Source organism: Panthera uncia (assembly GCF_023721935.1).
Source record: "Panthera uncia isolate 11264 chromosome C1 unlocalized genomic scaffold, Puncia_PCG_1.0 HiC_scaffold_3, whole genome shotgun sequence".
Classification (NCBI taxonomy): domain Eukaryota; kingdom Metazoa; phylum Chordata; class Mammalia; order Carnivora; family Felidae; genus Panthera; species Panthera uncia.
Window position 1 is genome coordinate 18,093,961 of NW_026057584.1, and position 25,178 is coordinate 18,119,138.

Here is a 25,178-nt window from a genome sequence, read left to right on the forward strand (position 1 = left end):
CAGAAAAAGCAAGGCTGCTTGCGCTGTCCACTGAGGGAGAGCTATGGGTGGGGTAGTTTCTGTTAGAAGAGAGAAAGGAGCGACAGGCTGCATGAATGACACATGTCAATACCTCCAAGGCCTCTGGAATGGAAACAATTTATTGATACCTGAGACACTGTGCAGGAGACACGTTCCTACTGACCACTTAGCTTGACCCCTTGGGCCAGACCAGGCCAGGCAACTTCTCTCACCCTTCCCTTGGGTGAGATGACCCTTTCCTGGGTCATTCTGGGGCCTCACTGAGCATCCAAAGGCTGGAGAAGTCCACAGCCAGAGTCTGGAGAGACAGTCTGCAGCCGTGGCTCCTAAGGCCAAAGCGGGGTCGGCAAGGAAGCCTCACCGGTCAAGATCTAGAGCCTCCTGGGTCACAGTCCGGAGTCCGATGGAAAACAACTCCTCCCAGGGCTCCCGGATCCAGGCCAACAGGGCCGTCAGCTGCTCAGGACACACAACCCGAAGTGCCCAAAAACTCTCCAGCCGGGACACCTGGCAGACAAAGTAGCGGTGAGGTGAGGCTCACAGAGGACCCACCGCCCCTCGACTCAAAGACGTCTTTCCTTCCCCAAGCCTGTGTCACTCCCTGTAGGAGACCCTGACTTTGAGCTTTTTAAACAGAACACAATCAACACTTACTGGAGGCCCCCCAGAAGGCTTTCACATTTACTATCTTGTTCTTTTAATCCACCGTTTTTCAGAATAGAAGTTCTGGAGTCAATTCCAAGGAATTGGCTGGAGTTCAATTTCTGCATCTACCACTTGTGACCCAGGCAAGTAAGTTAATGTCCCCAAGCCTCAGTTTCTCCATCTGTAATAGGCCTAATGAGAGTACTCCTCCCACAGAGGCTGTGAAAACCAGATGGCTGGCACTGGGGCCCAATCGAACACGAACTCCAAGCAGCAGCCGGTGCATCATGAAAGGCTTCCCAGGCAACACAAAGCCAGGCTCCAGGTCCATGGGGTTTCCGTGGCTGTCTCCCCCGCCTCTACCTGCTGCTGATCCAGACACCCAGCGAGCCTCCCAGTTCCTTGCACCCCACTTCTCCATGCTCCCTCCAGCATGACTGCCCATCACATCCACACTGCCTCCAATGCCCAGCCCTCCTAGACTCATTTCCCACACTGCCCACCACCCCCGTCCTCATCTCTCTCTCTCTCTCTCTTTCTCTCACACGCGCGCGCGCGCGCACACACACACACACACACACACACACACACACACACACACACACACCTCGTCATAGAAGACCAGTCGCAGGTCCCCCGGGGCCGTGCGATACAGCAGCACCGAGCTCAGGCTGCTGAGTGGCCACTGCTCCCTGACATGCACAGAAGGGCCCAGCCCCAAGGGCAGGAACTTCTCAGAAGCTTCACCAGATGGTGCTGGAAGAGGAGGCTCTGCCTGGGACCCTGCAACGTCCTCCTCTAACAGGTACAGGGTGGACAGAGTCATCAACAGGGACACAGGGCAGGTTGCAGGGCCTAGAGGGAAAGAGACAGGGCGAGGCCCAGGGTGGAAAGCCGCAGAGGAGCCCAGATCCCTGGGGCAGCATCCCAGTGTGCTTGAGAGGAGTGAACCACACCCTGCTGAGGTGGTCAGAGGGCAGCCTGTGCCCCTGGAGGCCAGGGCCCTCCCTTCTCCAAACTCCAGGCATCTCTAGCTTCCAAAACCTGAGGCCCAAGACAAAGGGAACCTGCCCCACCACCCACCCCACTCAGAAAGAAAGATCCACTCGCCTCCTCTGACAGGATGAGGTGGAGCAGACCCAGCCAATAGGCTCCACTTCATAGAAAGCCCATACCCGGAAGCAAAGGTCTCTGAGCAACTGAGGACCCAGGAAACCTCCTGGCCCCCCTCAGAGAGGCCGGGAAGACTGAGGCTGTCATTTGGGTGTGCCTGTGAGTGAGAGGAAGTCTGGATTCCAGGAGCTGAAAATTGCTACCACGGCATGAGAGGTATGGGGGGGGGGGGGGGGGGAGGTGCGCGTAGCCTGCGTAGCCAGCGGCCTGGACAAGATGAGGTACCGAAGCCTTACCTTCGACCAGGAACACCCGAAGGTAGAAGAACAGGGGAGGCTCCGAGGAAGAGCCCCTCTCCAGCAAAGGCCTGGGGAGAAGGTGTGGTCAGCGAGGGGGGCAGAAAATACTGAGAGGGGCAGGGAGGAGGGACCAGAGCTGGGTCAGGGGGGTGCAGGCATGAGGGCAGGTGGCAGGCCCAGGTGCTCAGGGCCTAACCGCAGCCGGAGCTGGTGGAGAGGGCCTGTGCTCCAAGAGCGGCCGCATGGGCCACCGAGCCCGGCCTCGGTCTCCTATCCACTCACCAGAGGCGGTGCTCCGGGGTTACCTCCTCCTCTGTGGCGCTGACACTGCTCCTCCAGGCAGGAGGCAGAGCCTGCAAGACATCTGGACCGAGCCGGCCAGGGACAGGGAACCTCAGCGACCCCACCTCTTCCACCCCACCCTCTCCGCCTCTCAACACCTTCCGTTCTCACGATCTCTAGATTTCAGAAACCTCTACAAGGGACGAGTCCCAGTACCCATCTGTCTCCACTGCGGCTGCCAGACACGGGCAGCCCCCACCTGCCCTCCCTGCACCTCCCTTCCCCCTCTCCCCCCCTCTCACCGGTGAGCTCGTCTAGGAAGGCCCGGCAATGTCTGGCATCGCGGGGCAGCAGGACACAGCTGCCTGTCCCGGCAGCCCACTCCAGCCGCAGACTCTGTCCTGCCAGCCCCAGTTCGAGGCCACTCAGGTCGTGCAGGGGGACGGCCAGGGTTGGCTGTAGCCAGCTAGCCGGAGGCCCGCTGAGGAGAGGCAGGGCCAAAGCGGTGGCGAAGAGTGAGTGGCGTGAGACCCAAGGGGGCCCCGCCCTGACCCTGGTGGCCCCGCTCGCTCACCTTATCTCCCCTGTCACTTTTAACACGTAAAGCCTGTGGTCAGACACCACCACAAGACACACAAACTCCCCAGGGTGGCCTGCCAACACGACGGGCACCTGAGGAGCAGGGAAAATTAATGAGAAGCAAGGGAGGACCAGGGAGGAGGCTGCCAGGCTGAGAACAGGTTCGCTGTGCTCAACCCTCCCCCCGGTGCTCACGCACCCTGGCCCCACCCCCCTGCACCCTGACCCTCAGCTGGGCTCAGCGGGTTTCCCTGCCTGGCACCGTGCCCCCTCTGGCCCACCCTCCACACCCCGCCGGACCGTCCTAAAGCAAACTAGACTGCCACTCCCCTGCCTCAGGGCTCCTGCGGCCCTTGGGATCGGGTCCAATCCCCTTGGCGGGCACTTGAGGCTGCCCCTCAACTGACCCCTGCCTCCCTCTTCAGACTCCTCTCAGGACACCCGCCCCCTCCCGCCCCCTCCTCCTGCTGCCCCGACAGCAGTCTTCCCCACGCACTAGCTCCTCTCTCAGGCCCCCACCTACGTGCTGCTTCCTCCCCCCAGATCCTCACCTCCTACTCTGTAACTCCTTTTTCAAGACCCGGATTACACCTCAGATCGGCTCCCCAAAGAGAGGCTCCCTCACTTAGCCGGATCCCAGCCCTTTCCAGACCATCAGGTTTCTCACACCACAACGTAAGACGGCTGGCGACACCGATTCACCCTAGACCCTTAGTGTCCTGCACATGCTAGATGCTCACAGAGGAACCAGTGACATCGTAGATCTACAACAGCAACGGGAGGTCCCCCTCAGGCGCCAGGTGCTGTGCTAGGCAGCTGTGACGCGGGCCCTCACTGATGCCACCACGCTCTGTAAGGCAGGCCCTGCTACCCCCGTTGCAGAGCGGTAACAACTGAGACTCCGATACCACAGCCACGCTGCACGTGACCGCTGGAGTTGAAACCGGGAACCGGACCCGGTGCTTCCAGAACCACTGCCCTGACACGATCTGCTGCGCTGGCAGCGAGTGGACACTCTGGTCAGTGAGAGGCGCGGGGCAGTGCCGGGCTGGCGCAGACCTTGGTGCAGCACTGGAACTCCTCCTGGGCATCGGTGAACACCTCAACATCCAGGAAGAGCCGGAGTCGGTGGTCCACGGAGCGGAGGCCGTGGCGCTCAGGGGCTGGGGGCAGCAGTGGGCCGTCAGCCTTGACTGCCACAGCGCCGTCCCGGCTCCCCGGCAGCACCTCCTGCCTCCCGCAAACACCACCCCTGTCTCGTTTCACCTCTACTCACGGGGACTGAGGCTCCAACTGTGGTGATCTCGGGAGACTGGTGCCTGAGATGGGGCCGGGTCGGCCCTGTCGCTGTGGTCACTGTGGTCAGAAGGGTCACAGACAGTGCTGGTGGACTGCAAGGGAGCTGGCGATTGCTCTCCCTCCCTGTGCTCCCTGTTGGTGGTCCCCAGGGACAGAGCCAGGAGAACCACATGATCGCTACCACAGTTTGGACATACAGCAGGAGATTCTGGAAGGAAGGATGGGCACAGTCCCTGTGAACCATCCCCCCCGCCCCACAGTGTCACAATCCCCTACCACACTCATAATGTTCCCCACCCCCTCTTGGACTCCCCCTGGCCGATATCTCCAGCTTCATACACTCCTACCATTCCCAACGCCCCTCTCCCCACTCCCTCTACAGGCCTGTTAACCACCCTCCATCCCGGTGAGGGAGCAGCAAACCCAGACCCATGGCCTGCAACCTCCTCAAAATGGACCCCACCTTCTGATTTGAGGCCTTCTCAGAGAGGACCAAACTCAGCCAGGTCCTGCTCTGGTCCCCTCCCACAGCCTCAGGCTGGTCATGTGCTCTGATGCTCCACCAGCCACGTCTGAAAGCTCCAAATCAACAGATCAGGAAGGCAGGGTGCCAGGTATGGGTCCAATTCCAGACTCTGTCACTTAACGGCTGTCATCTAGGCAATTATGACAAGTCACCTAAGCTCCCTGAGCCCGGTTCCTCTTCGGGAGGGCGATGACAGTGCCTATCTCACAGAGTTGTCGGGATGGGTGAACGGACCAGGTAAAGAACCCAGGTCAGGGATCGGCAGCAAGAGAAAAAACATTCCTTGAGCAGCTATAGCGTGCTGGGCATACGCTAGAACTTTTGACGACAGAATCAAAACTCTCCCGACCCCATTTTGCAAATGAGGAAAGCAACGATCTAATAACTGAATGTGCCTGGACTGAGACCGTGGAGCTGAGGCTAGCGGTGGTAGCTACCATTTACGGGGACCTATGCTTTGTGCAAGACACTGTGCCTGGCGTCTTTCTGTCACATTTAAATCTCCTAACAGTACAGAGGACAAGTTCACTCCCTTCTTTGTTTAGATGAGGTAACCAAGGCTCAAATAAAAAGAAGACGTAACACACAGGAACGTTCAATAATAATGACCCACTGAAGGGACCCCAGGGGCCACGTGACCCTGTGGAGCACAGAAAGGTCTTAGAGGGGATGGGGCTCTTTCCACTGTATACATTGTACTTCTGGGCCTCTGGGGAGGGAGGTTTAGAGAGGGGGGTGGAAAGGGGTCTATTTTCTCAATAAACTTTAAACCTCTGCTCTACCCGCTGCCAAGAAGAAAAAAGTGGCTACTAAAAGTCATACGTTTCAACACAGACGTTATCAAGAATATTTCTTTCTTCTTTAATGTCTTCAAAGACATAGCTTTTTGACTGATCTACAGTGGAAAAAATCTCTCCCTTTAAAGAACACAGTGTGAAAAGATGCCATGAGGCACCACTCGATATGAAGTAGCTTCCAAGGTCAGTCCTTCCAAGGAAGGACAATCTCAGCCAACTCCCACAGCATCTTACTCAACAGCCAAACACACTCAGAGGACAGCACTACACCCAATACTGCAGTGAGAACTCAGGAGCTTTTATGCAGTTTCTAAATATTAGCCAGAAAAAGTGGAAAGAGGCTTCAAGTTATGAAAAAATAATGAGTACGTTTAAATAGTTTCAGAGATTGTATTTCCTGACTTTCAAAAAGAAAGAATATAATTTCTCTTTTTGCTCCTTTTCTTTCTTCCTTTCTTTTTCTTTTCTTTTTTTTTTTTTTTTTTTATAAATGTATCAGACAGATGAGTCTATTTTTCTCCAGGCAGAAAAGCTGGTCCCAATTCCTTCCCTTCCCTGGGGTTCCCCCTCCACACTCCCTCCCTCAAAGCCACTGTCTCTGAAATGGTGGGAGAGGTGTGGGCAGGAAGGCCAAGGGCAGGGCCCGTACCTGTCTCTTGGAACAGAGGCCTCCAGCCTTCCTCACTGTCTAATCCCAACCTGGGCTCCTCTGGCTTGAACTCATGGCCACAACGTAGACACTGGAGTCTGCCCCTCAGCGGGTCTCTTGCTTCCCCAAGCTGACACTGAGCCGTGGTGGCTGCTTGGGTCAACACGGCAAGCAGCTCCTGATACAGGGTTGGCCAGAAGCAGCTGTGAGCAATGGACCCTGGCCCTTGACCTCCCAATCCTTCCCCAGCCTCCTGGGCCTCACTCCGGGCCCCATTACCTGGATAGCTGCATGGGCATCGGGCTCCAGCACCACATATCGACGCAGCTGCCGGTCAGGGCAAATATAGGAGAAACGCAGAACAAGGACAGGGGCCCTGGGGAGCGGATCTGAGCCCTGCACACAAAGAGGGGGACTGGGTAGAAAAGAGTAGAGAAGGGGCGCCTGGGTGGCTCAGTCGGTTAAGCGTCCGACTTTGGCTTAGGTCATGATTTCATGGTTTGTGGGTTCGAGCCCTACAGCAGGTTCTGTGCTGACAGCTCAGAGCCTGGAGCCTGCTTCAGGTTCCATGTCTCCCTCTCTCTGCCCCTCCCCCAGTCACACTGTGTCTCTGTCTCTTTCAAAAACAAATAATAAAAACGTTAAAAAAGAAAGAAAGAAAGAAAGAAAGAAAGAAAGAAAGAAAGAAAGAAAAGAAGAAAAGAAAAGAAAAGAAAAGAAAGAAAAAGAAAGAAAAGAAAAGAAAAGAAAAGAAAAAGGAAGAGAGAGTAGAGAGTGGACCAGAGGGATTCCGGTTATACTGACAGCATGGCAGACAACAGTAGCTCTGGATGTCATGAAAATGCTCCTGCTGCATCCACACTCCAGCTCAGCAGCCCAGCCTCCCAGGCTGCCTGGGGCCATGCCTTTGCCCCCGCAGCTTCCCTCTTCTGCTCCAAGAGCCAACGAGCGACTGTGGGAAACTCGCAGTCCCGGTGCTTGGCACCCAACAGCCATGCTGTCCGAGTCGGCTCCTGCAAAAAGCCCAGCCCCTCTTCCAGGACCCCTAACACCACCGCTCACCTCGAGCACCGCTTCTCTCCCGGTCCGAGGCTCGGGCTCCACCTCAGCCGCCTCTAGACTCTGGAGCTCCAGCCGTGCCAGGGTCCGGGCCGCTTGGAGTTCCACCTCAAACAGGTGGCCAGAAGTGACCCGGAGAAAGCATTCCCTGCCCCGCATGCCCTCAGGCCCCTCCAGGGGACACACCAACATGGGGCGACACAGTTCCGCTGAGGAGAGATCAGGGGAGCAGCCCCATAAGAAGAGAGAGGTATCCCTGACTCTGCCCTCCCAAGGGGTGGCCTTCCATCCAAGAGGGGTAAGCCAGGGGCGCCTGGATGGCTCAGTCGGTTGAGCGTCCGACTTTGGCTCAGGTCATGGTCTCACAGTCCGTGGGTTCGAGCCCCACATTGGGCTCTGTGCTGACAGCTTGGAGCCTGGAGCCTGCTTCCGATTCTGGGTCTCCCTCTCTCTCTGCCCCGCTCCCATTCGCCCTCTGTTTCTCTCTCAAAAATAAACATGAAGAAAGACTGCAGGGGTGAGCTATCCCCAGTCTGGGTTTTCCTAACTCTCCCAGATACGCCACCAGCACCGGGCCCCGTCTCCCTGACGGGCACTGAACGCTCACAACTCACCCTCCACTTCATTCTGCTCCTGCTCCTCCTCGTCTTCCTCCTTTCCTTCTTCCTCCTTCACCAGCTCCTCCACCACCTCTTCTTCCCGGGGCTCCGGCCGTAGCCTGACCTCCTCTGCCATTTCCTGCTGTGATTCCTTCTCTGGGCAGGGAGGCCCAGGCACGGACCCTGGGCTCAGGGTGTCTGGGCACAGAGTGCTGAGGGCAGGGGTCTGGGAGGCAGCCAGAACCGGGGTCCCAGAGGTCTCCAGGTGATTCCTATACTGTAGCCAGTCACAGCCAAACCGTTCCCGGAAGCTGTTCATGAGTTCAAGTTCCCGATGCTGCTGCACAAACTGCCCTGGGCCAGTGGGGAGAGCACCACTGAGCAAGCCCACGCCCCCACCACAACCCGCGCCGAGCCCGACCTCTTCTGCAACTCTTCCTCACAGTGAAGTAAACGGGTGTGTAATGTTAATAGGGGCTGGGCATCAGGGGGAAACTAAAGGCTTCCCCTCAGCAGCGTGTCCTGAAGCGTGTTCTGTAGAACACCTGTGGTCGTGTGCAATTCGGAACCACACAACATCCACTGTTTGGGAGATTCGAGATACAAGGGGGCACCCTGGAGGTCCTGAGACGTCCTAGAAGAAGGACGTCTATTTGACTTTGGTTAGCCCAGAAGTTCCCACGGAATCTAGTCATCAAGTGACCTTTCGACAGCCTACAAAATTCACGTTCCTTGAAAAACACCTTGGAAAATGCTGCCCAGGAGTGGTCTCTTCTCCTTTCCCTAAATTAGAAAGAAAGAGGAAAGCCTACGAGGCCCTCTATAATGCTGTGCTCCACCACAGACAGAATCGTTCTACCGAGAAGACTGGGACAGGACACTGAAGACAGGACTGGGCAAGGGCAGCTGGGAGCATGGCGGACTTACCAGCCGGGGAGGGGTCCAGAGTACGGGGCTCTGGGTCTGTATCACTGGGTTCTGAGATACTTGCTCGCCTCACACGGACTCGGCTCTGAAGGTGGACAGAGGGCCCATGCTCTATGAAAGCCAGGGATTCCCACCCTGCCATCCACGGCCACCCACCCAACCTACCCAGAAAGCCCCACTCACAACCAAGGACGAGGCCTTACTATTTTCAGCCCATCGATAAACCAGAGCACCCATTAAAGGGACTCAACCCCAGCACAAGGCAGCCTAGGACACCGTTTACCTTAACCTTACGATGTGGGGGCTGGGCCACAACGCCCCCAGAGGAGATGCTGTCGCTCAAGTCAGGGCCACCTGAGGTTTCAACAGTACTCCCTGCTGGCCAGAGCACAGGTGGAGCCATGGAGCTGGAGGATGTGGAGAGCTGGGGTGTGACAACAGGAAGGACAGAAAGGTTGGAGCCAGAGGTACACCTCTGCCCTGCCAGGCTAGCCAGAGGACAGGCCCTACTTTGCAGCTTCCCAGAAAGACCCCTACCCTGGGACCCCTCATGTCCTCCCAAACCAATCCTATTCCCAGAGCTCCCAGCATACTAACCTGAAAGTCAGTCAGTGACAAGACTTTCCCATCGAGAAGGAACTGAGCAAAGACAAAAGAGGAGGGGGTCGTGTTGGTGGTAGAGTTCCTGCCTGCCCACGCAGGGAAACCCTTCAGCCCAGGGACCACTAGGCTCAGCGAGGGGCAACAGCGTAACAAGCAGAGAGTCCGGGGCTATGGCCCCTCACCCAAGGATGGGGTAGAAAGAGGCACAAGGGGGCGAGGGCAGGACCAGGCAAGAAAGGGACAGCAGAGCGGATGTGAGAAGATTACTCACGCCGGCTGCAGCATCCCTGACACGGGGTGACAAGTACTGGGCAGTGACCGCCCGATGCGCAGGGTGGAACCACAAAGGGTTCCCCTCCAGGTAGAGCTGAAGAGCAGGAAGGGGAGACTGAGATGGGCCTCAGGCCTCCCTGAGTGAGGAAGGGCACTCACCAAATCAGCCCAGGAGGGAGGGAGAGGCGCACAGCTGGCTCCCAAGTCCCGGAAACGCTCAAGACTCACCTTGCGGAGCTCAGCCAGTAGCCACAACGGGGACAGCTCCCTGTGTCCTTCTAGCAGGTTGTACGCCACATCCAGGTGCCGCAGGTTCCTCAGCCGCTCCAGGCCTGGGTAGAGATGAGAAGGGAGGAAGGACAGGTGGGTGAGTTCAGGGGGCAGGGTGCTGGGGGACATGCAGCGGAAAGACCAGCCTGGGCATCTCAGACCTACCCGTAGACCCACATGAGGCCCTGGAGGCATGCGGTTCCCGGACCACTCTCGGTCTCACATTGCCCCTAAAACCCTGTGTGCCCCCGCCTACTCTCTGGCCCCCCACTGCCCTCCCCAAACTCCCACTCACCCTGCAGGCTCCGGAGCTCATTGCCTCGCAGTATCAGGGTCCCCAGAGCGGCCCCTGAGGGTCCTATTCTTGGCACCATATGCAGGTGGTTATAGGAGATGTCCAGATGGCAGAGCTCAGACAAGTCCTGAGAGGGGTTGGTGACAAAGATTCTCTCCTTGACCAGACTCTAGCCGGGCTCCTCTGAGCCTTCAAGCAGGCCTCAACCTTGGCCTATAAAGACTGCGTACTCTCAGCACAAATGATTCATCCAGTCCTCCACCCCCCTCCCCGCACCACGTTAACAGACTTGAACAAATACTGGCATAGTTCCTAATAGCTCAAGGTCACATCATTGGGAAGACGACTCCAACCCCCTTCCGTTCCGTCCTAGAGAAACTCCAGGCTGCCAGGAGAATTTAGTTTGTTGCAGCCAATGCCTGAAGATACAGCCCCTGTGTCCCAGCCTCTGTGGGAAGGTAGGAAGTTAACTCTGGCAAGCACTGGTTAGCAAACCCAGACCCAGATGGGTTTCATATGGACCAATGCCCCCTTCCTGCTTTCTGTACATTTCTACTTTCTTGATCTGAGCAAACTAACTGGAGACAATCTGCTCAAGCCCCTGTCTTCCCCGGCCCCATTCCCTCACTCTCCCTTTAAAGGTCCCAGTAATCTCTGCACAAACTGAATTGGAATTCAGTTCACGCTGAAGTTTACTACCAACTAAAATAGTTTTACTGCTGATTACATTCCACGATAGCTTATTACTACTCCAATGGTGCGTTACAGATTAAAGTCTGTTCTCACCACATTAACTAGTGTCTGACTTTGGCTACCCCTGACTATGAGATGCGGGAGAAGGCTCTTCACCATCTTCCCGAAGCCATCTTTTCTGAGCTAGGCATAGGCTGAGCAACATCCCACAACCTTCGCACCCACGGTAATACTACACAAGCAGGTACTCCTATGACTTCTGCTTGATGGGTGAAGAAACTCAGAGGTTAGTTTGTCCCAAATCACACAAGGATTAGGAGCTGAGATTTGAATGCTGGCCTGTCTTATGCTAGAGCCTGAGTTCTCAAACAGTACTGCCTCCAGGATGCAGCCCCACCTGGGGGAAGGCGGGGGACAAGACGAAGGTGGGAGCAAAAGCAGGTCCAGGAGAGAGAATCAGAGCAGAATCAGAGACCCATGTGGTGCCAGCCCCAACCAGCCTGTCCATACTCACCATCAGGAAGCCCTCACAGTCCTGCACTTGATTGTGGCTCAGATTCAGGAAGCGCAGAGCTGACAAGAGACGCTGGGGGGCATGGGAAAAGCAGCAGAGAATCAGACACCTCCACGCAACCAGCTGGCCCTCCTCCCTAAGGGCCTGTCCCTGTCCTTCCCCGAATTCCCTTCCCTCTCAGGCACTCACCAGGGAGCTGTCTAAAGAAGTCAGTGCGTTGTAGCTGAAGTTGGCAGAGAGTAGAGCCAGCCAAGGCAGGGCAGAGCAGAGGTCACCACCGCAGGCTGAGAGGAGCTCCTGAGACAGGGTGCTCCATTACCGCCACTGTCCCCTCCTCCCCAATGCAAGGCCACGCTGTCTCCCAGCCATTCATTCGTTCTTTATATACTAAAGTCGGTCTGCAGAGGCAGACTGAAAGAAAGCCCAGGGCCCTGCCCCCAGGAGTTCATTGTGGGGAGAATGGGGAGACAAACATGGGAATATTGAATACAAGAGGGTAGGTGTGCCCATAAACATATAAACAGATACATAGTGCTCTGGGAGCAGAGCAAAGGGGGCAAGGACACTGTCCAGAGGGAAGCAGGAGGCAGGGAAGGCTGCAAAAAAGAGGGAGTGTCAGAGCTTGGTCCTCTATGTCCCTCAGAACAGGGCATCCTGGCCCAGCCTTCATTCTCCTTACCTCTAATGCCTGGATGCTCCTGCTGCAAATCAGGGTCTCTAGCTGGGAGTAGATGCCACAGAGGCCACGAAGGCAATGGATGGGGACACCTCGGAGCTGCGGTGGAGAAAAGGAGGGCGGGAAGGAGGGAGACAAAACTTCACAAAAGGCAGACGCTTCACCTCACTTTCCCTCCTTTTACAGGGAGGGAAAAGTCGACAAGGCCAACTATGACTCAGGGAACCGTTACACGAGACAGATGTCACACTGCCACAGAGCAATGGGCACACTCAGGCCTGCCCCCCTGCCCCCACCCCCCCCCACCCCCGGCCAAAGAGGCCGTCTCTCTTTTTCCATTCCCAAAAGGTTGTCCCAAGCTGGGTTTTGTGTGCCAGCATCCAACACTCCATACCTCCAGATGCCGAAGGGACTTGAAGGGAAAAATCTTGATGGGCCCTGGGAGGCCAGAACCAGGGACATGTACCAGCTAAAACAAAACAAAACGAAAAAACCACTCATGTCACTGAGGCCAGCACATCTCCCTTTCCTTAACCTCTCCTCCTGGGTATAGCCACCCACAGCTCTCACATCTCCTCGATCTGGGCCCTGCAGACTTCTTGCACCCATGTACCCACCCCCAGCTCTTGGGCCCTGTGTACATCCTACCCAATTCCCACCCCAGGACCTTGAGTGAAAGAGTTTTCTGCAGCACATCGAAGAGGAACTGAAGCTGGAGGATGACAGGGGAGTCGGCGGGATGAGAGGGCAGAGCCACAAAGCCTGTCTGGCCAGGGCCCCATGGTCCCAGGTGCAGCTCAAACACGTGGCTCAGCTGCTGCAGGGTGCCAGTCAACAGGCTCAGAGTGCTACGGCCAGACAGGACCACATCACCTGCAGGGAAAGGGGCGGACAGGAAGGAGAGCATAACAAAAGGGTCTTTCCTGGGGCGCCTGGGTGGCGCAGTCGGTTAAGCGTCCGACTTCAGCCAGGTCACGATCTCGCGGTCCGTGAGTTCGAGCCCCGCGACGATCTCGCGGTCCGTGAGTTCGAGCCCCGCGTCAGGCTCTGGGCTGATGGCTCGGAGCCTGGAGCCTGTTTCCGATTCTGTGTCTCCCTCTCTCTCTGACCCTCTCCCGTTCATGCTCTGTCTCTCTCTGTCCCAAAAATAAATAAAAAACGGTTGAAAAAAAAAAAAAAAAAAAAAAAAAAAAGGGTCTTTCCCTTTATCCTAAGACTCTGCGACCCCAGGATACACGCAGTCCAATCCACACTGTAATCTCCCACTGCCAGGATCATACTATCTCCTCCCCCGCCCAAAAGTCTTCAATGGCTCCCCTCTATCTTCCCAAAAAGTCCTAACTCTTCAGCCTGAAATATGAAATCGTGTCACTACATCCAACCGACTTTTCCAAATTTTCTTTCACCATCTGCTCAAGAGAGTCTGGCCTACTCACGATGCTGGGAATACAGTCAGCGTGGTTCACAGCTTCCTCGTTTTCTGATATTCCCTTCCACTCTGCTCAGCTTGAGACCTACCTCCTCCAGGCAGGCTTCTTTCTCACTGTGTCACACTGCTGTACTTTTAGACCATAATCATTCATTTTACATAAAAGCTGGTAATGTGTCTCATCTTTTTTCTTTTTTTTTAAGTAAACTCTACATCCAACATGGGGCTCAAGCCCATGACCCCAAGATCAAGAGTCACATGCTCCACCGCTGAACCAGCCAGGTGCCCCAGGTGTTGGTTTCATCTTTACTTCTTTTTCTGATTGAAATATAGGCACACTTGCAGAAACTTTCAAACAATCCTAAAATGCACGTCATAAAAAGAATAACCGCTCATTATAGCATTGGTACTATTCTTGATCTCTATGCTAAAACTGCTCTAACGAGACTGTCATCCTTGAGGGCATCTTTTGATCACCTTGGTACCCATCACTGCACCTAAAAAAGTATAGCTATGAGGTAGGCACAGAGAAATTTTTTTTTTTACTTTTTTTTTTTTTAAACCAAGATATAGGGGTGCTAGGTGGCTCAGTTGGTTAAGTGTCCAACTCTTAATTTCACCTCAGGTCATAATCTCACGGTTCGTGAGTTCAAGCCCTGGATCAGGCTCTGCCCTGGCAGCGTGAAGCCTGCTTGGGATTCTGTCTCTCTCTCTCTGTTCCTCCCCTATTTGCACACAAATGCTCTCCCTCTTTCTCTCTCAAAAATAAACAAATATTTTAAATAAAAACAAGGACAGAGTCAAAGGATGTTGCAAAAATCTTACAGACAGGTACTCTATAACCTTCACCCAGTTTCCACCAATGGTTACATTTTATGTAAATGTGGTAAGAGATCAAAGACAGGAAACTGATGATGTATATATGTACATCCGTATAGTTCATCCGTATAGTTCTATGCCACTGTCATTGGTGTGGATTCCTACAACCAACATCACCATGAAAATACAAAACTATTCCATCACCATAAATCTCTCTCTCTAGCTACCTCTTTATAGCAATACATACATATACACACACACACACACACACACACACACACACCATCATGCCTAACCCCTGGAGCACCAGGTCAGATTTGTCTGAACAAACCAGTAAATCCTGTAACCTTACTTGAAAGATGGTCTATGTACTTGACACTAAGGATAGATGCAGACAGGGTTCAAAGACTCTTCCCACCCTCAAAGAGCCCCCCAGTCTACAAGAGATAAAATACATACACAGTTAATAAAACAAGCCAGAAACTGAAACTGCTACAAACAGAGATTCCACAGATACCATCAATGGGAGTACAGAGTGCTAGAAGGCAGCTAACATGAATTGGGTAGTATGTGACAGACAACTTTGTTACCTCATTTAAACTTCTTTAAAATCTCCTAAAGAGAAGCACTACTGACCACCTCTTTCAGATATGAAAATGAGAGCTTAGAAAAGAATATCAACTGAGATTATATAGGTGGTAGGAAGTTGGTACTTCTGTCTGATCTCAAAGCCAAGGCTTGTTGTACCACAACTAATGTCAACCACATACTGAACAACCAGTGTGGCTCCACCATGCCCAAGTCCTGAAAGAAGAAACTCTAGTAAAAACAGCTACCAGTTTTGAGCCCTTACATATTATGCAAACACTGTCCTAAGTGCTTTACATGAATTAAAATGAATCCCGACAACAACTTTTTGAGTTAAGTACAATCATTATGCCATTTTGCTGGTGAGGAAAACTGAAGCTCAGAAAACTTAACTTCGCCACGTTTGAAAGAGGGTTGGGATTCCAACCCAAGTGAATCTGACTCCAACAAACCTCGTGCTTTTAACTATACTAAGGGTCTTGCCACACAGCAATGATTATACTAGTCCCTGGTCTCCAGAGCCTTACAGCCAAGTAATGATCACCTTCCTCTGAGAGTATCAGAGAACGCATGGAGAAAGTGGTACTGGAGTTGAACCTCGAAGGATGGCTAAGGTTTGAACTGTCAAAGACAAAGGACACTGTAAGCAATGGCACCAGAGAAAAAACCCCAGAGAAATAAAAAAAATGAACTGACGCTCGAACCCTCGTGACCTTAAACAGCTGTAATTCTATGACTCCTAGGGGGAGTGTCTCTGTAAGGCAGGGCGCACCCCCACCCTGCCCCAGCCCCCAGATCAACTCACCAGACTCCCGCAGCAGCCCGGCGAGCTTCCACACCAGGGCGTCCCGCTGGGCGGTCGTCATGGCCACGGGACGCTGGGGGCGGAGCCTGAGAAAGAGGAAGCGGAAGAGCCTCAGGTGGGTGGTAGTATCAAAAGCCTAGGACGTCCGAGCAAGCCGAGACCTCGCAGGGAAAAAAAGTAAGAGAGAGAGCGAGGAAGAGTATCCTTCCGGGTACCCTTTCGAGGGGCATAAGACCTAGCCACCCAAACTGACCTCCTGTGTGCTCCTTCCACCAACTCTGCAGCCCGGCGCCTATCAATAATGGACGGGAAGTCCCGCCCCGGAAGGAAGGCGGGGGAAGCGGGACAACCGGAAAGCTTGCCTGCGCTGCCGGAAACCACGCCCTAAGTCGTGCAGACGTGTCGGCTGGAGGCGGTGGGGTCTGGGTGCGGACGGGGCGGTCCCTCGGCCTCCGACCTGCTGGGCCCGGCCCCTCCCCGCCCGAAGGGGAGCCGCCACCTCCACCGCCACCCCCGCCCCACTCGTGGGCTCCGCTCGGCAAGGGACTTCCACTCGGCTTGCCGCGGCCCCTGTGAGGAAAACAAACCTGACTCGTTGTTTGCAGACTGGGCGAGGAAGCAAAGTTTTGGGAAACGGAATTTTCTCTTAGTGAGGAAAGGACTCGGCCAAAGCGAACACTTGTTTTCCAATTAAAGGAGAGCGAGTCCGCCATAGGAGTTTTTTTGGTATCTGCCGAAAGCGGGAGCTGGCAAATTTGCCACTTCTGGAGTGCCCCTTGACGGTTTTTCCTTAACGTCCCTCCAAACTCTGTCCTTTTTTCCTTCAGCAATGTCAGACTCTCATACTGAGATTGGTAATGCTCCACGTGTATCAGGTCTCTTGTTTTTACCGCGTTCCGTCTCGTAACACGTGAATAAAAATTGTTAGGCCAGCTTTGAAAAAAAAAAAAAAAAAAAAACAGGTTCACAGAGGCTACGTTACCTGCAAAGGTCTTTCAATTAGTAACCAATTTTGTCAAGACTGCCGAATTTTCCTGGTTCCAAGTTCCCATTACAGCTTTCACCTTGCTCCTGGTCAAAAGAGGACCTCCCGTTGCCTGGGCGACTCAGTTGGTTAAGCCTGGGACTCGATCTCTGCTCAAGTCACGATCTCAAGGTTCGTGAGATGGAGCCCTGCGTGGGGCTCTGCGCTGACGCCACGGAAGAGCCTGCTTGGGATTTTCTCCCTCTCTCTGGCCCCTCTCCCGCTTGTGTTTTCTCTCTTTCTCAAAATAAACATTAAAAAAAAAAAAAAAGACATCAACTACTGAGCTAGATTAAAGAAAAATGTAACGATTTGTTTTTCAGGGAGAGTTGTGCCTTAATTAAGTGCCTTTCTTAAGTTCCTTTTCTACAGAGGAAAATCAAATGAATCCTTTACCAGTTGAGGGTGAGACTATAGTTACCTTTATCTCAAGTTGCAAAATTTGAAGGATCTATTTTTCTAAAGACATAATATTTGAAATGGCAATTTTTGCCTCTAAACCAGACAATTTAGCGTTTATCACATACTTGTGTGATCTGAGCCAAAAGCCTAAAAGGCAGTCAAATGAAGTAAGTGGAAGCACGTAGTGAACGGTAGAGCAGTATACAAAGGAAGAGTAGGGTCTCAATATATTTTTGTCGAATTATTAATCCCAGAGCCATGATGGTTGTCAGTCTCTGTTCATCCATCACCTGGAACTAGGAAGGGAGGGTTCTCCCATAGCTGTCACTGCCAACGGTAACCCTCTTAGGCAAGAAGAGAGATTGTTTTGGGGTGCCTGGGTGGCTCAGTCGGTCAAGTGGCAGACTTCAGCTCAGGTCATGATCTGTCGGTCCATGAGTTCGAGCCCCGCGTCCGGCTCTGTGCTGCCAGCTCAGAGCCTGGAGCCTGTTTCAGATTCTGTGTCTCCCTCTCTCTGACCCTCCCTTGTTCATGCTCTGTCTCTCCCTGTCTCAAAAATAAATAAAACGTTAAAAAAAAAATTAAAAAAAAAGAGATTGTTTTGAAATTCCTGACTTGACAGTGCTTTGAAATCTTTCAGGAGTGTCTTGCCAGCCCACAGATTCTGAGAATTGCTCTATTAATACGGAGAGACCCCTGTAGCCAGATTTGCTCTCCATCCCTTGGCCCCCCAGAAATGTGAAAGTGGAACAGAGAGCAGCAAAGAAAACTGAACTATGGAGGGAAAGGAAAACATCCCCTGAGAGAAGCAACAAGGGAAGACTAAGCAGTTCTTGTTTCCAGGCCCCGCGGGAGGCCCACTCCCCTTTCTGCCCTCAGGCTGCGGGAGAGGCCTTGGCCACCTTCCAAAGAATTCCTACCCAATTTTTTTTTTTTTTTTTTTTTTTTTTTGCCTAAATTAGTCTGAGTGTGTCTCTGTAAATTGCTACCATTAAGAACCTTGAGGAAGACAAAAGCTTTTTTATTTTATTCTTCAAGTTTATTTTAAGAGAGAGACAGCGCGAGTGGGGGAGGGGCGGAGAGAGAAAGAATCCCAAGCAGGCTCTGCATTTAGTGCAGAGCCCCAGGCGGGCTTGAACTCCACAACTGTGAGATCCTGACCTGGACCGAAATCAAGGTTCAGACGCTTTAACTGACTAAGCCACCTAGATGCCCCAAGGCAAAACCTTTTTTAAAAAACTGAAGTCTGGGTGGCTCAGTCGATTAAGCATCCGACTTTGGCTCAGGTCACCGTCTCACAGTTCTCGGGTTCGAGCCTCTGTGCTGACAGCTCAGACCCTGGAGCCTGCTTCAGATTCTGTGTCTCCCTCTCTGCCCTTCCCTTGCTCACCCTCTGTCTCTCTCTCAAATATAAACATTAAAAAAAAAATTTTTTTTAAGAAAAGAAGAAAATGATGACAAAGTTAGTTACCAGAGAATACAGACGTCAGAGTCCTAGTCCAAAGCCTGATTGTATCTGGTACCTTGGAGCATGCAGGCCCCTAGACTATAGCCCACAGGGCAACGGAGTAATGATTCCTGGTTAGGACGTGAACCATTGTCCTAGATATAGACCTCACTGCTGTGGTGCTACAACCTCCCACAGCAGATGAGATGACTGAGACCTAAGGTTTCCTCCAAAATGAAAATTTCACACCTGAAACTGGGTTGTGGGTAGGGAGAGTGAAATTGGATGATCTGTTTCTTTCACCAACCTCTTCATGGAGTGGGAAAGGGGGGCAAATGGAAGAGAATGAAGAGGTGTGAATATCACCTGCAAAAAAAGAGTGCTGTGGTAAAGGAGTTTGTGCTAGAGAGGCCCTGTGCCTGGCACCGATGGCCCCAGAATTGAGTGGTCAGAGGCAGCTCTTTCTACATAAGTTACCACACATTGTTTCTCTTGGCTCTGATACCAGACCTAGCCACAAAAGACTGCCCAGGAATTGGCCCGGTTACCAGAATCAGACATATGGGACAAATCAGCAGCATTACAGGAGGTCTGGCATGAGAACACTGCTTTAGACGGTGACCAAGCGAGCCCATCAGAGCCTGGTTCCAGGAGAGACTGAACACAAGGCTCATGAAGAGAAAGCCAGAGAAGCAGAAGCCAAGCTCAGCGTGAGATTAGAGAAGCCAGGGCCTGAGAATGGCTGACTGAAAGGGAAGTAACAAAATAACAATATCGCAGTGACCCAACAGCAGCTAGAAGAGCCCAGCCTGAGCAGATTTTGCAGTGCTCCATAAAATAAACTGAGGGAGTCCCTGAGTGGCTTTATAAACCTGGGGTCCTTGAGAGTGCCTTAATTCTTTACATTGTCTCTGCCGGAAACCCCTAGAATCATATGGGGAGGGGTTAAGAAGCGCTGGAAGAAAGATGGGAACCTTGAGGTTAATCCAGAAAACAGAAAGGAAGAGATGAAATGAAAGCTCTATTCCTCATCAGAAGCTGGATAGGAAACCGGATTGGAGGCAGCTACGGAGAAGACAGGAAAGCAAGCAGAATCTTGGAAAAGAAGAAAACGTCGGTTTCAGGCATAAGCCTGATGGCAGAGTCAGGTGCGTTATGTGACACGTGCCTTCCATCTCAATTCTTCCTGCACACAAAGCTGGAGAGAAGAGTCCACAACAAGGGAGGAATCTGGAAGTGGAGTAGTGCAACGGGAAACTTGTATCAATGGGGCAAGGAAACTAGAGAAAAGTGAGATCAAAGGGCTTAGGGTCTCCAAGGGCCTGGGGAAAGGGAAAGGCAGTGGCCACTTTGGAATCTCAGAGCCCGAGTAGAACCTCAAAAAGTTAAAGCAGGTCTTCATTCTTTCACCGGTTCCACAAATATTTACTGAGCCCTGACTATATGCCAGATCCTGTGCTGGATTCCGTGTAAATAAAGGAGACAACAGTATGGCTCTTGTCCTCAAGAAGCTGGCAGTGAGGGCCGCAGGGGTGGCTCAGCCAGTTGGGCGTCCAACTTCAGCTCAGGTTATGATCTTTCAGTCTGTGAGTTCAAGCCCCACGTCGAGCTCTGTGCTGACGGCTCAGAGCCTGGAGCCTGCTTCAGATTCTGTCTCCATCTCTCTCTGCCCCTCCCCGGCTCTCACTCTGTCTCTCTCTCTCAAAAATAAAATAAAAACATAATTTTTTTTTTTTTAAAGAAGCTGGCAGTGAGGTGGAAGGACAGACACCAACAATCACATTTCAACATTGTGTTCACTTCCTATTGCTGTAACAAATTACACCAAACTTAGTTGCTTCAAACAGCACCCGTTTGTTACCTTACTGTTCTGAAGGTCAGAAGTCCAAAATGTATCTCACTGGGCTAAAATAAAGGTGGCAGTGGGGCTGCGTTTTTTTCTGGAGCCTCCAGGGGCGAATATGCGTTCTTGTCTTTTCCAGTTTACAGAGGCTGCCCACTTCCCTGGCCCCCTCCTGTCTTCACAGCCAGCAATGGCTAATTGGGCTTTTCTCACATCCATCCTTCTGGTGCTAACTCTTCTGGCTCCCTCTTCCACATTTAAGGACCCTGGTGATTACATTGAGCCCGCCCAGATAACCCAGGATACTCTCCATATTGTAAAGTTAGCTAATTGGCAATCTTAATTCCATCTGAAATCTTAATTCTCCCCTGTTATCTAGCGTGCTATTTGCACAGGTTCCAGGGATTAAGACACAGACATCTTGAGGGAAGGGAGGAGGCCATTATTCTGCCTACCATATTCATGATGCGTGTTATGGTAGAGATAGTGCTTTGGGGAGATGGTTCCAGTCCCAGACTGCAAGCTGAATACAGGCTGCAGCCTCTTGCTCTCATCCCTAATGGTTAAAAATAAAAATATACGAAGGATATAAAAATTAATGTAGAAGCCCCTGGCTAGCCCAGTCAGTAGAGTATACGACTCTTGATCTCAGGGTGTAAGTTCAAGCTTCACGTTGGGTGTAGAGATTAGTTAAAAATAAAATATTAAAAAAAAAAAAAGTGGGGTGCCTGGTGGCTCGGTCAGTTAAGCGTCTGACTCTTGGTTTCAGTTCAGGTTATAATCTCACAGTTTGTGAGTTTGAGCCCCATGTCAGGCTCCATGCTCACGGCACAAAGCCTGCTTGGGATTCTCTCTCTCCCTCTCTGCTCCTTTCCCCCTCGCACTGTCTCTGTCTCTCTCAAAATAAATAAATTAACTTTAAAAAAAAAAAGAGGATAGATCAGCACTAAGAAAAAAATGAATTCAAGAGGAAGAAGTGAGGGAGCAAACAGCAATGGTAAGCAAAGACTTTAGTAAATTCATTCAAACTAAAATGTAGGACAAAATAGGCCCACATATACAAAGGAGGGAGGGAGGAAGAAAAAACAATAAAGGATAAGAGCAGGGAGGGCTGGCTGGAGAGGGCAAGGGCAGTGCCTAGCCCACAGGGTAGATAGGAGAGGAGGTCACAGGGCCAAGGCCCCCAAGCACACAGGATTTGCAAATTTTTTTTTTTTTAAGTAGGCTCCATACCCAATGTAGGGCTTGAACTCACAACCTTGAGATCAAGAGTCATATGCTCTACTGATGGAGCCAGCCAGGCACCCCAGGATTTGCAGAATTTAATAAGAATGTGAAGACCTTACAAAGAAGCCTGAAAACAGGGGTGCCTGGCTGGCTCAGTCAGTTGGGTGTTCAACTCTTGACTTCCGCTCAGGTCATTCATTATTCCAGGGTCATGAGATTGAGCCCTGTGTCACGTTTTGTGCCAAGCATGGAGCCTGCGTAAGATTCTCTCTCCCTCCGCCCCTCTCCCCCCGCTCATGCTTTCTTTCTCTAAAATAAAAATAAATAAATAAAAATTTTTAAAATAAAATAAAGAAACCTGAAAACAACCTAAGTGATGATGTATCAAGATATAAATTGGACTCAGGACCCCCTGGGTGGCTCAGTCGGTTAAGTGACCACCAGCTCAGGTCATGATCTCATGGCTTTGTGATTGCATGGCTGTGCTGACAGCTCGGAGTCTGGAGTTGGCTTCTGATTCTGTGTCTCCCAATCTTTCTCTGCCCCTCTCCTGCTTGTACTCTCTCTTTCTCAAAACAAATAAATAAACATTTAGAAAGAAAGAAAGAAAGAAAGAAAGAAAGAGAAAGAAAGAAAAAGAGAGAGAGAGGGAAGGAGGGAGGAAGGAAGGAAGGAAGGAAGGAAGGAAGGAAGGGAGAAAGAAATTGGCCTGGGCAGAAATACAAATCTTCCAAATTTGATAGGCCTAAAGTTACAGTCTTTAAAAGACCATGAAGGGGTGCCTGGGTGGCTCAGTCGGTTAAGCGGCCGACTTCGGCTCAGGTCATGATCTCGCGGTCCATGGGTTCGAGCCCCGCGTCGGGCCCTGTGCTGACAGCTCAGAGCCTGGAGCCTGTTTCAGATTCTGTGTCTCCCTCTCTCTGACCCTCCCCCATTCATGTTCTGTCTCTCTCTGTCTCAAAAATAAATAAACATTAAAAAAAAATTTTTTTAAATAAATAAATAAAAGACCATGAAGACTATATCAAAGGTTTTCCTGCTATTGAAGATATGTTCCCTTGGTTAAGGTGCTGACCACATCACTTCTCTGTAAGGTGCTGTGCAAACGAACATGAGTACAGAAGATCACATGTAATTCAACTTTCAGCTGGAAAAGTTGTGAATGAACTTTTCAAAGAGGCGAGGGAACATTGGATGTCCTTCTGAAAGAAGCCACGTGAGCCTTGAGCGATGACAAACAAAAGTCATTTGCATGTAGAAGGTACAGGTTGGGGCATTCCTTTTGTAAGGAATGAATACATCTATAGACCAAATCAGCCACAAGATGTTCAGATTTTGCTTAAAACAGTTTCAATAACAGTTTCAGTTTAGATGATGGTGAGTTGAAACCGTACAATGATCCAACAAATGTTCAATTTCTGGAATCTGTTAAGGGTGACTCTGCGTGTATGCTTGAAATTCAGCAGCTTCTACTAGAAATCCTTTAAAGTGACATTACTGTTGGCAGAAGGTTTCAAAAGAGACTCCCCTGGAACTTCAGTGACTGGTTCATGGTGACCAAGTGAATTTGGATATGGAGAATGGTCAAGATCAAGAATACCTAAAGCCTAGAATAAGGTTCAAGGCTTTCCGTGGAGAAAGGCAAAACTTTGGAAGCCTTACACCTGAGATAGTCAGTACACCTTCTTCCCCAGAAGAGGAGGAGAAGTCAATACTTAATGCAGTTGTTCTTATTGATGATTCAGGGCCAACAAAACGCAATTCAAATCCAGGGGCGCCATGCTGGCTCCATCAGTAGACAATGTGACTCTTGATCTCAGGATCGTGAGTTTGAGACCCACATTGAGCATACAGATTATTTTTATTTTTTTATGAATTATTTTTTAAAGTTTATCTATTTATTTTGAGAGAGACAGGGAGAGAGAGTGGGGAAAGGGCAGAGAGACAGAGAGACAGAGAGAGACAGAGAATCCCAAGCAGACTCCAAGCTGCCAGCACCCCTCGGGGCTCCATCTCACAAGCCATGAGATCATGACCTGAGCCAAGATCAAGTGTTGGACGCTTAACCCACTAGCCACCCAGGCACCCCTAGAGATTACTTCAAAAAAAAAATTCAGGGGCGGCTGGGTGGCTCAGTTGGTTAAGCGACCGGCTCCGGCTCAGGTCATGATCTCACAGTTTGTGAGTTCGAGCCCCGCGTCAGGCTCTGTGCTGACAGCTCGGAGCCTGGAGCCTGCTTCAGATTCTATGTCTCCCCCTCTCTCTACCCCTCCCCTGCTCACGCTCGGTGTCTCTCTGTCTCTCAATAATAAACATTAAAAAAAAAAAAAAAAAGAATTCAATCTGGGTTAGCAGATGACAGTCATTTGATATGAAGATACAATAGTGTACCAGACAGTTTCCTGGATGTTGGGGACTTTATTGCACAGTCTCATCCTGAATTTCCAAGTCTTCACTTTATTCTCATGACTTCATTTCCAAATAGCTGATTAAAGGCTAGGAAAGAGTATGTGCCATATTAGTAAGGAAAATACTTTCAACATTAAAACAAATTATTTTTATTACTTTTATTTATTTTTTTAAAGTTTATTTATTTTCAGAGAGAGAGAGAGAGAGAGCATGAGTGGGATAGGGGCAGAGAGAGAGGGAGAGAGAGAATCCCAGGCAGGCTCCTCACTGTCTGCGCAGAGCTGGACACAGGGCTCGAACTCACAAATCAAGAGATCATGACCCGAACTGAAATCAAGAGTTGGATGCTTCACCGACTGAACCACCCAGGTGCCTCTTTAGTGCTTCTATAAATACATTTTGGTTTTATTCTTATTATTAAGGTCTTCCAGCCTTGGTATAGATAATATTGGACTAAGGATGGATCTTGAGATTAATATGTTTGAGTTTTTAGTTGCAGGGCTGGCTTATGGGGATAGCTTTTTTGTTTTTTAAGTAAACTCTACACCTAGCAGAGGCTCAAACTCAGGACTCCCTCCCGCCCCAGATCAAGTTGCATGTTCTACCTCTTGGGCCAGCCACACACCCCATGGTGATAGCTTTTAAACATCCAGGCAACCCAATTTGTTACATGTTCACTGTTAATGTAACAACATTTATTTGCAGAAAAATGAACAAACCCCCTTTGTGATAAATGTATTTGGTAGAATTTGCACTACAGTTTCTTTAAATTTTTTTTTTTAACATTTTATTTATTTTTGAGACAGGGAGAGACAGAGCATGAACGGGGGAGGGTCAGAGAGAGAGGGAGACACAGAATCTGAAACAGGCTCCAGGCTCTGAGCTGTCAGCACAGAGCCCGACGCGGGGCTCAAACTCACGGACCACGAGATCATGACCTGAGCTGAAGTCGGCCACTTAACCGACTGAGCCACCCAGGCGCCCCTGCACTACAGTTTCTTAATGCTGCATTGACCAACAGCCATTAAGAAATTTTTTTTAGGAAATTAAGTTGAAAGTTTTTCTG

General features: G+C 51.3%; 1 protein-coding gene and 1 pseudogene across 2 annotated transcripts; one reads left to right on the forward strand and one right to left on the reverse strand.

The window, feature by feature from the left end:
* Window positions 1–121: 121 nt before the first annotated feature.
* STK11IP (serine/threonine kinase 11 interacting protein) lies at window positions 122–16,097 on the reverse strand. 2 transcript variants are annotated; one of them, XM_049614801.1, is made up of 25 exons: window positions 16,014–16,097; window positions 15,761–15,846; window positions 12,787–12,992; window positions 12,514–12,588; window positions 12,123–12,218; window positions 11,633–11,740; window positions 11,444–11,515; window positions 10,237–10,363; window positions 9,900–10,003; window positions 9,670–9,765; window positions 9,393–9,434; window positions 9,079–9,219; window positions 8,796–8,880; window positions 7,884–8,222; window positions 7,273–7,478; window positions 6,490–6,606; window positions 6,211–6,388; window positions 4,216–4,446; window positions 3,999–4,102; window positions 2,935–3,032; window positions 2,663–2,841; window positions 2,361–2,442; window positions 2,076–2,146; window positions 1,274–1,521; window positions 122–528 (listed from the first exon to the last, which is right to left on the reverse strand). In XM_049614801.1, exons 2-25 carry the CDS (start codon window positions 15,819–15,821, stop codon window positions 379–381), a joined length of 3,216 nt encoding a protein of 1,071 aa, XP_049470758.1. In that variant the 5' UTR covers window positions 15,822–15,846; window positions 16,014–16,097; the 3' UTR covers window positions 122–378. The 2 variants fall into 2 exon arrangements, with proteins under 2 accessions (XP_049470758.1, XP_049470759.1); XM_049614802.1 differs by lacking the exon at window positions 9,670–9,765.
* Window positions 15,820–24,192, forward strand: LOC125911356 (UBX domain-containing protein 2B-like; annotated as a pseudogene).
* The last annotated feature ends 986 nt before the right edge of the window (window positions 24,193–25,178 follow it).